The sequence below is a fragment of the Aspergillus caelatus genome (genome assembly GCF_009193585.1).
Source record: "Aspergillus caelatus strain CBS 763.97 unplaced genomic scaffold BDV27scaffold_7, whole genome shotgun sequence".
Classification (NCBI taxonomy): Eukaryota; Fungi; Ascomycota; class Eurotiomycetes; order Eurotiales; family Aspergillaceae; genus Aspergillus; species Aspergillus caelatus.
In genome coordinates this window covers 226,197-241,147 of record NW_022475270.1, presented here as the reverse complement: position 1 = coordinate 241,147, position 14,951 = coordinate 226,197, and the positions used below count along the sequence as shown (strand labels likewise).

The following is a 14,951-nucleotide window of genomic DNA, read 5'->3' as shown; positions in this document are numbered from 1 at the left end:
TTTGTCTCAGAGTGCGACAGGCCCTACGCTCCGGCTCAGCCGCGGGCTCAAATGATATTAATCGGCGATGTGAGGTATCACTGGGTCAATAACTCTGTGACTGACTCGATACAAATATAGCACATGGTTCTTGCAGCTGATTGCTCCAACGGCTGTCAAGTGTTTGCGGTAGATTAACTGGTTCAGGGATTGATGTGGAGTTAAGGCTTAGTTAGGGCTTTAGCCGCGATCACTCAAAAATCAGGCATGGCATCGACTCCCAAAACGGGTGATTTCTCCGTGTACTTAATCAATCTCCCGAGATATTCCCGGTAGGCTTAACCCCATCGTATGTCTTACCACAAAGGCCAGGACCATTTGTTGGGTTGTTCTTTCGATCGACATGATATCCGAGTTATGTTGGGGAGTCGGTCGAACGGGCTTTTGCCTTGGTAGGGCGTAACCTATACATCTCCTCCACCTCACACTCTCTAGAGAACCACGCTCAGTTTCTGTTATATGATTTTGCATGGAGTAGTACTCTATAGCACTGCATTTAGCCTAATTGATTCTCACTCCGTGAGACCTATAATGCATCAATATTTTCTCTGCCTAAACACATACTGACTCAGCCCCTTAATCATAATACATGGCCATTATAACCGTCATGACTAACTCCTACCTCACACAGTCGATGCCTTGATTTCTGATCGACATGACATTCACCAACTAGCCTATTTCGGCCATACTCCGGAGTATACATGTTTCAGAGCAATGCTAAGTTTTCAGCAATGCTGATTGCCCCTAAATGCCGAATCGCCATGACGAAAAGCCTGCAACCAAGCAGCAATGAGCCGAGGATGAGAGATTCTACCAATAGGGAAAACTACGGGAGCATGACTCGACTGGGCTGGATCTGATACGGCAGTTTTAATCTTATTTGAGTTAAGGCTAGAAAATTCTTAAGTCTCAGATCAACAATGGAGGTAGATCTACTGCGTTTCATGGGTAGCTCCACTTTCAGCACAATCTGTACGGTCTTGCCGTCACATCAACAGTGCCTTATATTAATGGGATCTGCGGGTAGTGTCCTCGGTAGGTTGTTATACTGTTTATATCCGAGGAAGACTCTTTGCCATCTCCAAAGGAGGATGGCTGCAGTCTCTCCAATTGCAGAATAGTGGACGAGACATTGAGCTGCCTACATGGCAGTGTTACGTCGTATGAGATGTTCGAAGAGTCCAAATCCTTCAGATTCTTTTGTCAGCCTCTAACAATATGAGCTTTGATCAATCAAGTTGAGACATCTCTGAACGACCGCCCTGAAATTTCACTCTTCGACTGTTTTAGACATATTCTATGTGACAGGTCCAGTCATTTCGCGTTTCAATTCATGTTGAGATGCTGTCCTAACAGAGCGCTGGCATAACTATGCATTAATAAGTCATCAAGATAGACGTCATAGGTGGAGTATTCGACTCTGCTCCACTGCGATGTTGATGAAACAATCAAAAGCTTAATTGACCCGGGATTTGAAGGGAGTAAAGAATGATCCTTCATATTTAAAGTGTGTGGTCGCTGGACAATTGCCGAGGTTTACATAGCGTCCAGTGACCATCGGACTGTCGCGTGAACAGTCAAGCTCATTGTATGCAACTTAGTCTGCTTCAGCCGTCAAATGTTCTCTGGACCCAGCAGCGTCATAGGGCCTTAACGATTCATGCTTATCGAGTCCAAAGTGCTCCTTGAAACAAATTGACTGGTTGTGACCCAGCAGATGGGGTAACAGAAGACACTAACTACCCTATGAGCTACTCTAAGCAAAATGAACAGGAACAGCTCTAATAGCAGAGCTTAAATTCATTGATTTGATATTAGTATGTCACTAGTGACCAGAATATAATGTCGTTGACATCCCCAGTAAGGTTTTATGATCTGCGCAGATGAACGGCCGAAAACATGCACATCTCAACTCTCAGTCTTATTTCCCAGTTTCAGTCCCTTCATCATCCATTCATCATAGAGGAGTTCCAGAGCGGTTGGTCGGTCATCGGGATTCCACTGCAAGGCCCGTCGGAGCCATCGTAAAAAGCCTTCCTTGTCCTCGCCCTTGATGTTGACGGCCAAACCTTCAAGTGTCTTGTCAGGTATCGGGGTCAATCCCTTCCAGTCACCTGCGTTGTCCCAAAATACAGAACTAAGGTGACTTCGTTGACGGAACTCAGGTGGTGGAGAGCCTAAAAGTGCAACCAATTCTGCAAGATGGAAGCGGTCATCAAATACCCCATCTGGGTTCCTTCCATCAACAAGAGTAAAGGGGTTAACGATATCCCATGCCTTTTTAATGAGGATTAGCACAGTCGGGGTAACTGTTATATATGTTCAATGTATTTACAACCATGCCAGCATTCCAGATATCTACCCTGTAGTCCCAGCTCGACCTGAGAATAACTTCAGGTGCTCTGTAGTGGTTTGGCATGATATCTTCACTATGTTGCTGGTCGCCAAATCGAGCTTCGCCAAAATCACTCAGGAGAGGCAATCCGTCTCCAGGAGGGAAACGCGATGATGTGTAAATTGTCCGGTCTTGAAGGACCTTCCTTGCTGATTGTGTCTTCACTTCCCGTTCTTCGAAGTCGGAAAGCGCCTTTGGCATCGGTGTAGGAAGGAGTAAATTTTTCAGTTGAATATCTAGATGCAAGTCAGCTCAGTTTCCAAAGTTCAAAGAGAGTGGCGCATGCCTGTATGAATTACATGAGCTATAGAATGCAAGAAATCCAATACGACAAGCAATTGCCGTATACAAGGCTTCAGATCCTCAAGCGACATTGCTCGCCCAGGTACCCATCTTATCAGCTCGCTTGCACTGATTCCTAGGGGCTCATGAACAAGGCAGATATGCTGGCCATGAGGGCCTGCGATAGTAAAATGATTGAGCAGTTTGCGGATGAATCTCTTTCCTGGGTGATCAGACTCCACTGAGTTGATACGATGGTAGATGTCCAGTTCATGGTTTCTTTCCCTGTCCTTCACGAAGATCTTTAGAGCAATGTATTTGGACTCACTATGTGCGGTGCTTGTTAGAATACCCTAAAACATAAAAAAAAAAAAAGGAAAACAGAATAGAATAGAATAGAATAAAACAAAATAACCGATCGAAACGGTGGCACCTACACCAAGTCACGACCAAACCAAACCGTTGACGTAACACCATACCCGAGCTTGGCAAGTACTTGATACCTATTATCGAGCACTTCTCCTATTTGGGTCGGATAGTACTTCTCGGGATGATATGTTGGTGACGTCTCCTCCTCAATCTTCAGGGATGTATCAAGCAAACTGAAGCCAGCAAGCGGAAATACCCTTGGTTCAGATGTCCACTGGGATGAAGACATGACCGTTCGGCGTTGCTTGATTTGAGCACTACGGGGCGACAGGAAGGTAGTTGAAGACAGTGAGCGCGTCATGGAAAGCCTATTGAATGCAGCAAAACTTAAAGTCCGGTGCATGATTGGCTTTGGTTCAGATTAAAGTCGTGTATTCCAGCGGATGGTGACACAGAAAAGAGACAAGATATTAGGCGTTCATCAGTTTCTGGCACATAGCCCTGGCTCTCTTCAGCTATGTGTGGTATGCAGCTCTTTAGGGGCTGCGTCGAGCCGCTTAGTTAGTCTTTCGGCCTCAGGCATTAACAATCTTCTCTCTTGCAATCCGAATCCGTGCAGCTCACATCTATATTTAAGTGATGAAGAGAATAGCAGAAACTATTCTGTTTTGCTGGTGGTAGGCCATTTCATGCCAAATTTCACAGCTTCGATACAGACTTTCCAGGGCTAAATTTTGTCTATGAGAGACTTTGGAGACCTTTCTATACAGATGAGTTGGAGTTATATTCGGACTATATCCAGGAGTGTCAGTAAGCAAACTATAAGGACCATCTTAGCATCGTTCGACTGCTCACCACATGTCCTCCTTGGTCGGCTTGTTTTGATTATCACCATCCTTAGCCCATTTAAATTGTTCCTACTTTCCGTCCGTCGTCGATACGAGTATCAAGTATTTTATTTATGAGCTCTAAACTGTGCACTAAGATCCTAATTGGCATCTTCCTATACAAGTCAGGTCAACTATATTGGGTTATTAAGTCTGGTGAAATGTGTGAACGATCTCTGTGCTGCCCTACGGACAACAAGAATAGGTGGATTTGAAACCCATCGCTCTGAAATGTGGCTTGCAATATCCTTGGGAACCATGTACCACCTTCTGTTTTCAAGATAGAGTGTAGACTAATAATTGAATCGAGAAGAATGCACAATCTCGCATGAATAACCCTGCGGACATAAAGATAATCGAGTCCAGACTGGAGAACCCGGTCAGCTGACTATCTCTTACCCCAAGGAGGATGCATATAGTTATCTCCGACCGTTATATATCAACGATCTGATCCTTCCCTGCAGTCATCAAGTAAGTCGTCGCGGCTAGTGGTCGCGATCTAAATTACCCATCCTTTGTGGCTGAAAATAACCCCTTATTCATATGTTCTCTGACTGCCAAGTGTAAACGACATGAGCGCCTACTGAGAAGTTTCTGGCACCATGCGAGATCACCGGCGTCTAATATTCTATCAGAAAGTTCGGTTATGGTTTATCCTGGTTGCTTATATGGAATAGGATTAAAGTAATTAATTCTCCGAGGTGACCCGATATGATATTGTGATGACTCAGTATTGCAGAGGGCAGTTCCAGTGGTAAAAATAGAGCATGGGAAAGTTTGTTATGCCATGTTCTTTGTGATCCTGTACCCCAATGCTGGGGAAAGATTTCTTTGTTCATGCATATATTAAAGTGCGACGACTGTGTGTTCACAACAGCAGCCAAGAAAACGGGATAAATCCCGAAAGATTCCCATTCCAAACTCGAATGGATCTGTACCTGAACCAAAGCCCTGATTCCAATGCCGGTAAGACTGGTGAGCCAATCAGATTGGGATGTTTCAGCGGACGAGAGTGGAAGCCAAGACTCTATCCGAATGCAACATGGCCCTAGCTGTGATCCACTACACGGCACTCACTGTCGTCACACTGCCTGTGTGCGCATGGAATAATGCCATTATTGTGTATGCTATATTTGGTGACATTGCACAAGCACAGAGGTGAACAATAGACAGTCCTTCCACTTGTGGTACACAGATGATAGAGCATGTTTGCCGGTTCAATTCCCTCACAAAACCGGCTTCATGCATGTTAAACAGATCCAGTGGGAGTTGACTCAGTGTGAAACGGACTCATTTAACAGGGCAGACAACCACTGGATGGCCCTGCATTCATTAACCCTCACCGGTGCCTGTCTGTCAGCGAACATTCTCCACCGTCAATTTCCACCGAATCCAACAGCGACAAAGAACACGCGAACGCCACCACTGCTCTGAAACAGCCAAGAAAGACCCTCGGGGGCGGATTACCCGACGGCATTTCAGCGAATCTGGACTTCGATCGGACCCGTCGGCGTTCAAGGGTTGGTTGATTTGATCTCCGCTGCTAATCTCTCGGTAAGCGCCGAGCAATCTAATTGATCGACTGGACTCATGGATGGCCTGCTTTAATCCTATTAAGGGTTCAATTGGGCTTTTCGGTTAGTGGATAGGGTCCGCCAGTGTGTTGGTCGTCTTTGTGCAGAGTGGAATCTCTTTATATAACCTCACCGTCATCTCTTTCAGTGCCTGGCACTTCTTGTTTTCCATTTCTTCAAGTCATTCCTTTCTTTGTAGTCACTCTTTTTCTAGCATACCTGCTTGAGGCAGGTTCTCACTTATTCATTCCTTACGTTTCAAACGTCATTCAACTGTCAATCTGTGATTGAATCCTTACATTCCTTTTCGTCTATCCAGATAAAGATGTTCCGATCAGCCCTGTTTTTCCTCCTCGCTCCCTTGGCGCTCAGCCACACAACCTTCACCACACTCTACGTGGACGAAGTTAACCAAGGCGATGGCACCTGTGTCCGCATGAACCGCGATGCCAACACCGTCACATACCCCATCGAGCCCTTGTCCAGCAAGGATATTGCCTGCGGTATGGACTATGATGATACCCATGACTACCCCCCGATAAAGCCCGAACCATATCAACTAACACAATCCGGAATAATAGGCAAGGATGGTGAAAAAGCCGTCTCCCGGGTGTGCCCCGCGAAAGCCAACTCCCTCCTGACCTTCGAATTCCGCGCATGGGCCGACGGCGCCCAGCCGGGTTCCATCGACATCAGTCACAAGGGTCCCTGCGCCGTGTACATGAAGAAGGTCGACGATGCGACAGCCGATAACAATGCTGCAGGTGATGGATGGTTCAAGATCTGGCACACGGGCTACGATGAGAGCACCGAGAAGTGGTGCACGGAGAAGCTGATCGACAATAACGGATTCCTGTCTGTGCGGGTCCCCTCGGATATCGAGCAAGGTTACTACTTAGTGAGAACGGAGTTGTTGGCGCTGCATGCTGCCTCTGATGCTCCGCCCGATCCCCAGTTCTATGTCAACTGTGCCCAGATCTTTGTGCAGGGTGGTGGGAGTGCGAAGCCCGAGACTGTCAGCATTGGCGAGGGGTATTACTCGTTGGATAGCCCTGGTGTAAAGTACAATATCTATGAGAAACCCCTGCAGCTGCCCTATCCGATCCCTGGGCCGGTTGTCTATGAGAGTAAAGGTGTTGAGGAGCGGTCGGTCTGTCCGGCCCAGAAGAGGGCTGCTACTGCTCAGAACAAGGGTCTCAAGCCGGCCGGTTGTATCCTGCAGCGTGATAACTGGTGTGGGTTTGAGGTTCCTGACTATAGTGATGAGAACGGTTGCTGGGCTGTATGTTCTTCCTTCTCAGATTAAAACTTTTTCATGGACAATGCTAACTCGTTGCCTAGTCATCAAAGAAGTGCTGGGATCAAAGTGACGTCTGCTACAAGACCGCTCTTCCCACGGGCATCTCTGCTTGCGACATCTGGATGACCAAGTGCAATGGTATCGATGAGGCCTGCAACAGCGGCGATTTTAACGGACCCCCGAACAAGGGCAAGGTGCTTACACCGGAACTGAAGAAGCTTGGGGGATCGACCCAGGTCTTCAAGAGGGATGTGAGGAAGTACAAGAAGTGGACCGCATGATCGAAGCATGGGTTACGGAGTAGCAGGCGTAGTGATTGACATGAGGCCTTTTGACGCATTGTTGCAAGACAGCACAGGATAGAGCATTTGTTTAGCTGGACTACGGAATCACATTGATTATCTTGTGCCACAACTCGTTTTTGAAGGCGAAGGGCTTAAGTTCTCCATACCGAGAGTTTTGGGTAGCGGGCGCAAACTGCGTGTAGGCTACATAGAGCGAGACGTCGCTGGAATATAGACTTCACTTCAACCAGCTAAGATTGATACCGAAGACGAGCTCCTCGATCCCACCACTCGCTATATAGCCCCTCATCCCACATAACTATGGCTGCGCCGCCCATGCTGTCTCTGCTGACTCTTTGTAGAAGACCAAGTACTAGAACCGTGGGTGATACCGTTGTATAAAAGTTAACTGAGGGTAGATGGGGGTCTTGAAACTCCCCCCAGGCGTTAGTCGATAGTGTACAACATACGGAGAACATCCTTCGTCTTTCACTTCGTTATGTCAAATTATGTGGTCCATATATTATCATGCTATATGTACAGAAGTCCCACACATGCAATACATAACGTCACATACAAGAGCATCAGCATCCTGTCTAACCAAAACTCAAGGACGCCGTGCTATAATACAGGTAGGTCATATCACATTACTCATGATTTCGTTGCGCCCCGGTATCATCATTGTCAATAGGCCGGAGCTCGATCGCATCGGGCTGCTTCGCGGGATCCAAGGCGCCCGGATCAGTAACGACAGTCGGCTTATCGTCTTGCACCAGCGGCTCTTCGTCCACAGCAAACCGCCACTGAGCGTCCGATCCCGGAAACATACGGAATGCATAGCGTTTATTTAATCGCTCCAGGTAATCCCGGCGCTGGAGGCTGGTCCATGAATACGTCCCTCGGAAGTCGCTCAGCATCCGACTGTTTGCAATCCAAGGAATCACGGATCCAATGGATCGCGGAATCCGTGGCCCTTTGAACCGACCCCGTCGCGTCCCAAACACGACCAACACGACCAGCGTGTCCAGCGCGATGATAGACAGCGCGATGGTCAATGATGGGACAGACGGGACCATAGTCCAAGTACTGTAGTAGACGGTAGCATTGGTCGCAGTGTATGGTTGCTCCAGCGGCTCAAGGTAGGTCGGTCCCCACAGAGAGAAGTAGGTGCTGTACACCCACTGGTAGACCGTCTCCGACATGGTAATTAGGTCTTCGGGATCAAGCGACGAAACCCCATTCTCCCTTTGCTTATACAAGCGAGCAACCAGGAAGCCCGCCCAGTCATACGACGACACGGCAGGCCCTTGTTGCTCCTCGTCGACGAAGCTTTGGGGAATGGAGGCGAAGACTTTGTTAAATTGACCCAGACTAACCGTGGCATTCTCATACATGGGGCCAGAGGTAATCGCAGTGTTTGGTACAGGGTCATAGTCCTGGATCTGACCCTTTTGGTCGAAAAGAATGGAAAAGTTCTGCATCTGGACTTGCGGTTCACAGTGCAAAGCGATCGTGTTTTTCTCAGTTATGGCTGACTCCCCTGTGTAATTCCATCGCCCAAGTACCAGCACCGTGAATGTTTGGCATTGGTCCATGTCCTCGAGGGCGGCAGGAGAAAGGAAGTGAATAGAGAGGGGGATCTTCTCGTTCTTTTGCTGGAACATGCCCACCGTGCACTGTCGGCTCTGATTCTGAAACGGCTGGTACTGCCAATATAATGCCCCCGTCGTGTCATTCTTCTTCAGGTGCTCAGAAATCGACAGTTCCTGGCATTCGAAGTCAGCTCCAATGCCGAGGGTCGTAGCCTCGTACGAGGCAGTCGCATTCCGCTGGGTGTTTTTCAGCGGCACGAATGAATAATCCGGACTGGTCCACGGGATCATGGGAACCCCACTGGTGATACTGGTCTGAATCAGATCGTACTCGGTAAAATCTGCGGCAAAGTCGGTTTGCTTGAAAATAGAATTGCTGTAGTTCGCCTGGATGGCATCGGTTGGGAACCCAGACGTGGTGAGCTGTTGCGTAAACAGTCCACCCGCAACCACCGTGAGGACCGTGTTAACCACGCAGGCCAAGGACACCAAGCCCAACAAGAGATGACGGTCCCGGATGGTTTTCAAAAGAACCAGCCACGGGGTCTGAGATGCGTAATTCATCGACAATGAGGCCCTCGCCTTTGCCTGTCCGCGTTGTAGATGGACCCAGGGCTCCAGGATGCTGATATTTCGCTGGATAGAATTGCAGAGAGCTCCGACAGCAGAGGCGACCACGGAAGGAAGGAAGGATAGGATGACCTGGAAGAAACTGGAATCCGACTGGGTAAGATGTTGGAAACTACCCTCATGGGCGAGAGAGGCGATGACCAACGCCATGATAGCGATGACCGCAACGAGAAGGAGAAACTCCAGGATAAAAATCGGAATCACCAGAAAGTGCGGCCTCGGGTCAACACGCGTGCGAATCCGGTCCCTCAAGCCGGTCGAGGAGCCTGTTCTCGTCAGCGGAATCAATAGAACCATCCAGGGGGAGCCGAGTACTTACCTTGACTCTCACCGTCCACCGAGACTAGTTCCACGCGCCTTCCCATTGGTCCTTCCTGCCAGTAGAGTCGGTAATTTCGAAGAAGCATCCGCAGTTGTCGAGTCGAAAGCTGATGATAATCGGACTGGGCATTACCGAGAATATTCGACGGGGAGAACAAATCTGTCACCATGCTACACATCGCCCCAATGGAGCCAGGGTCGCTTTGAAGGATGTTCGGGCGACGCTGGTAGAAATACAATAAAGCAAGAGCCACGAGGGTGCTCGAGAAGAGAATGGCCTCCGACAAGGTCGCTGCGAACGAAACGACGGCAATGGTAACTTGGTGTGCGAAGCGGACGGCGGAGACGGTCGTTGGAGGTATATCGGGATTAAACAAACGCCCCATGGTCATCACAAAGGCTTGGATGACAACTCGCTTGGTTTTTTCTTCGAACTCCCCTTGCTCCATGACTGTCGCGGTATCCAGAACGGGCATGGGTTCCAAGTCATCCATGTCTTGGCTGATGACCGGAAGCTCGGTCACGGTGAGGTCACCCATTGTATCGTTATACTGCATGAAGATTATATCACTAGTGTATGGTGCGCGGTGAGAGAGGAGGCCCTGGAACTCGTCGACATTGAATTCCTGGCTGGTCAGATTGGCGGTGGTGTTTGCAATAACACGCACCGACGTGATGGAGCTATTCGCATGCATGCAGACCTCCGCCGTGGCTTTACGGTATTCGATATCGCAGGCAAACATGGTTGCCGACGAGATATACTGGGAGCCCAGGGAACTGATCGCATCGGCAGGGGCCGTCGTTGCATTAACGGATAACAGCACGCCGTACAGATCGAAAGGGTCACAACCACGGGGACGGAATGCTTTTCGCACCTCGCCCGAGTCAAAGGTATCGGTCGTCCACACCGGCTCCCAGTAACGCACTTGAAGAAAGTCAGTCTCTGGGTAGAAAATGCTGTCGTATTGAAAGTCCAGCGAGCAATCCTGGTTCGTCCCGTTCACCAGGGGCAACCCAGTCACGTTCCACGAAAGGATCGGGTGTTCCACATCGGTTTGGTTGATCGTCACTGGTAACGCATCATTTGCGGCCAAGTCGTGACAGGATAATTGCGACCAAAATATGGTTTGGTTGACTTTCCACAAGGTGCTTTCCCGTCGGTCATTTGTAGGAATTTGCACGGGCGGCACAGCAAAGTCGGGAGATCGTGATTTCTGCAGACTATTGGTGGTTGAGGCCATGGCAGAATTTATGGAATCGAAACTGCTCCGTTCCTGGGCGGCGATCCAATTAGCCTGCGTGCCCAAGTCTACCAGCTCCGGCCAGGTTTTCATCTGCTCATTGGAGATCACGGTGACCTCGCGCAGTTCGAGAAGTGTACTCTGCAGGGCAGGGAGGAACATGCGAATGAGGACGGTTACAATCGATACCAAGAGGGCCACCCAGTGACCTCGTTTGGCTGAGAGAAACGGCGTAACGAAGGTTTGACCGAAGTTGTAGTTGATAAAGAGCACGGAGGCAGGAACGCCCTCCGGTCGGGCCAGCTGGAAATACGGCTCGAGACGAAGAACATCGAAGTCGACGAGAGACCATAGGGTAACAAGTATGAGAGCGACGATAATAGGGATATAGTTGTAGGCAAACGACTGGAGACTAGACACTTCCTCAGTTGCTTCCAGAAAGACCAGACCCCCGTACCACATCGTATAGCGTCGCAAACCCTCCACTATCAGTAACATCAAAAACATCAAACATGCGAGGAAGGTGAGGTAGATTGGGCGCAGGGTGAAGGGACGCCACCCTTTCGGTTGCGAGGGCGATCCATGACGAGCAGTGAAGAATTGGGATCCTATCCATGATACGCACGTCGTTAGCGGGACAAGGGCGCTCATAGCCTATCCGAGGAACTTTCTTACTACTTGTGTTAATGTGCGACCACAGCGCTTGCAGCTTCCTCTTCTTCAAATCCCAGGACATGCTTGACCAGCAGGTCCCATGGGAAATACGGCGGAGTCAGAGTGTACAGCAGAAGCGTTCGCATCGTCCACGGAAGTTAACGGAGTTGGATATGGGCAGTACAGAGCAGGATGATCCTCCCGGGGTGGTTCCTGATATCGGGGAAGAAATCCGGCATGACGGACTGTATTAGACCATACGGAATGAGGGAAGAACCAGCGAGATTCGAAAGATAAAGAATGGAATGGGAGAAGCGAGAGCAGGAGAGAAACGATAGTGGACAACGGGGGTGGAGAAGAGGGAAGGGGGCAACTGGGAAGGAAGATCTGGTGGGACGGCAGGATGACAAGACGAAGAACGAACGATGTTGACGACGACGACGGGATGGGATGAAGATCAACGGGGCCACCTGATTGGAAGTCCCATTTCGTCGGCATCTCTTTGTGGCTTAGCCCCCTTCCTCGCCGCTTTTAACCCCGTAGTCCTCAAGTATAAGTTTGTACATGTACGGAGTACGATAAGATCATATCCTAGACTGAAAAGCTGTTGCGATGCCCATGTAGTCAGATTTGGGTACATATTACTAGTATGGTATTAAACCCTATACCAAATTATGAGACGAGGGAGTGTTCTCTAGGTTGCCCTTCGCGTACTAAACCACGTCTCGTGGTTATCTCCCTATAAATATATTTTCAAACAAAGAGCTTGAATGACGAGCGGAAGGTAGGACTTGAGGTTGCACCACCGATCTGTTCAATATTTTCCCTATACCTTTTCCAATGCACTGTGAGCATTTGCCTTTTCAATAAACTCTCCATCCAAGTGAACCGTCATACGTATGGTGGTGTGATGGATACTTCTGCCCCTCGAGATCCGGTAGGATTTCATTACCTGGAACAGCTGGCGCCTCCGGTGCATGAAAGTCGACTGTGATCAGTTGACCCCAAATATACTTGGCTCTTTGTTTCTCTCACTAACATTGTGCAGGAAGCAAGGTCTTTGCGGTGGTGCTATTGACTGCGGCATGGATAGTGTCTACTGATCTCACGGATGTCTTATGTACTCGACATGACCTGGTATCATAACCAGTAGTATGTACTGTACGGTACGGAGTACAAAAGGTATGTTCCAGTAACCATCGCCAAGTTCTACTTCGTTCGAAAGCTGGGTTTCTAAATTGATGACCTTAAAAGCAGCAATGAAATGGAGAATGGAGAATGCAGCCAAGAAGTCTAGGCATGAAGGATCACCTCATTGTAGACTAGAACTGGTCAGATTAGAGCGGCGTCACTCACCTCCCCAACTGGGAAAGCATTGTCCTGGACTTCTTGGCTCGGGACTAAACCAAGTCGGTAATGGCGGCAGAGAAGATTGCTTGTTTGGTTTGCCCTTTTCAGAATTTGGGACCTGGTGTGGAGCTCATTGATTGGTGACAAAGCCACGCCGCCTCAGTGTGGCCACGCATTTGCGGGCTTGAAACCAAAGGATGCTCGCCAGGGGATTCCCACTACATTGTGAGAAGAGCAATGATTGGTGGCTTAGCTAGAGGGCCATGTCGATTGAGTGCAGTCTCGATCCCTGATCCATGGCCCAGAGACTTGCTGCCCACTCCCAACCATGGCTGGGTGGCGGTGTTTCAGGGTTCACCTGCAGCTAAGCGTCTTCGGTTCCACCATGTCATCATTCCATTATCTGGACGGACCTTCATTCGGCCGGGTTTTCACTCCATCTCTCCAGACCGAAAAGGCAATTCCTCGTATTTCTTGGCGGGACAAGTCAGCACTGTCGTATTTTGATAAGAGCTATGGCGGTCGCTTCTCTAGGGTTGGGTTGGGTTGGGCTGGGTTGATCGCGTGTGTTAAAAACTAAACAAAACTTTTTTTTCCTCCTTGTGGCCGATTACATCAGCACATCCGATCACGTTCCAGATCACGTGCCTGAAGACCACCGGCAACTCGGCAAAAAATTCAACCGCTATGGATGATGATGATGAATAAGATGGTCTGAGCGCCAAGGGAACAGACGGTCTTGGTCAATATCGATGCCCTGCTTCACTGGCTCGATATATCCTCGAATCAATTCTTGCCTAGCAGACCTGTCAGATGATCGCCAAGAGCCGTGTTCATATCCTGAATGAAGCCAGCCAGCATCTCACCCTCCCCGCCTGAAATGCAACAACCTTAGGGTTTCATGTCCAGCAACGATGGAAGTTGATTTAAACAATCACCTTCAGTACGATCTCGTTTAAATAAGAAAAGAGGCGTCAACTATTCGAGTTACCCGTCATATACACAACGGCAGCCACCCTCCTTGGCAGTTATATCTCTGAATCCATTCCGTAGTCATAGAATGTTAGTTCCACCAATGACTTGGGGTGACCCCATACCCCATGGGTCGTGCCATCCATGTCTCCCTATAAATACTAGTATCAGAGTAGCATGGACAATAACTGCGGGGAGATAAGGAGAAGAGGCCCATGCGGCAGCCAGAGCGAATAAAAAATGTCCCTCTGCTTTTTCGATATAACTTTGTTATATTCATCGGCTTGAATAGCCCGAGGATGACCTTATGTGATTCGTGGGATTCCTGCTCATGACCTCATGACGGAGCTAACAGCTGCTCTTCGTTCTCACTATTTTTAATACGCAGTCTTCGAAAGTGGGGAGCGCGACATGTGGTCGCTATTAGGGGATGCGGAGACCTGGCGCTGTGCATATGAAGACAGAATGTGGAGGTGGAGGTGGGGAGAAGTCCGGGGAATTGTACATACATACACCTCTGAATTATAGAATCTCGTTGGTGGGTACATAACACGGTTGATTCTTACAAATTGTTAGAGAGAAAGCTGCGCAAAACAGGAGCACAGGATGATCGGCTCATGTTCATGAAACATGGATGATGTCCCGGCCAGGTTGACCTCATGTAACCCTAACACAACGGCTTCGGCACAATGTGATGCGCTCAAGAAGATGACTAGAGCCAGGATTCGGATCCGTGAAGCCAATCATTCAATTTCTCCCTGTCTTGTCCTGTAGCTTTCCTTCCTTCACTGGCACAAGCGACCCAATCGCAGCGCATACGCACCGACGGGACACGTCAGGAGATACATCTAAATAACCTCCACTAAGATGGTGTCGGCTTGTCACCGACGTGGGATTATTCCAAGCAAAAGTCTGTGCGGGGTCAGCTTTCTTCTGGGGGAACATGTCCTGTCACTGATGCGCACACAGCTACTCCTATTTAAAGGGCTCTCTTGGCCGCGTAGATCGTTTCTTTTTCCTGGTGTTGATGTTTCTAGGTGCAGGCTGTGAGAGTAATTTTT

At 48.9% G+C, this 14,951-nt stretch overlaps 3 protein-coding genes across 3 annotated transcripts; 1 reads left to right on the top strand and 2 right to left on the bottom strand.

The window, feature by feature from the left end:
- Window positions 1–1,947: 1,947 nt before the first annotated feature.
- BDV27DRAFT_171693 (putative protein kinase) lies at window positions 1,948–3,374 on the bottom strand (the record flags this gene model as incomplete). Its single annotated transcript, XM_032075664.1, has 4 exons — window positions 1,948–2,316; window positions 2,375–2,670; window positions 2,721–3,043; window positions 3,154–3,374. 4 exons carry the CDS (start codon window positions 3,372–3,374, stop codon window positions 1,948–1,950), a joined length of 1,209 nt encoding a protein of 402 aa, XP_031933049.1.
- A 2,126-nt stretch (window positions 3,375–5,500) lies between these two features.
- On the top strand, window positions 5,501–7,364 carry BDV27DRAFT_120142 (lytic polysaccharide monooxygenase auxiliary activity family 9 protein). Its single transcript, XM_032065031.1, has 3 exons — window positions 5,501–6,049; window positions 6,128–6,828; window positions 6,888–7,364. The coding sequence occupies exons 1-3, from the start codon at window positions 5,872–5,874 to the stop codon at window positions 7,125–7,127; spliced, it is 1,119 nt and encodes a 372-aa protein (XP_031933048.1). The 5' UTR covers window positions 5,501–5,871; the 3' UTR covers window positions 7,128–7,364.
- A 252-nt stretch (window positions 7,365–7,616) lies between these two features.
- BDV27DRAFT_104661 (DUF3433 domain-containing protein) lies at window positions 7,617–12,020 on the bottom strand. The gene is made up of 3 exons (XM_032064353.1): window positions 11,590–12,020; window positions 9,672–11,522; window positions 7,617–9,618 (listed from the first exon to the last, which is right to left on the bottom strand). Exons 1-3 carry the CDS (start codon window positions 11,648–11,650, stop codon window positions 7,778–7,780), a joined length of 3,753 nt encoding a protein of 1,250 aa, XP_031933047.1. The 5' UTR covers window positions 11,651–12,020; the 3' UTR covers window positions 7,617–7,777.
- Between the last annotated feature and the right edge of the window lie 2,931 nt (window positions 12,021–14,951).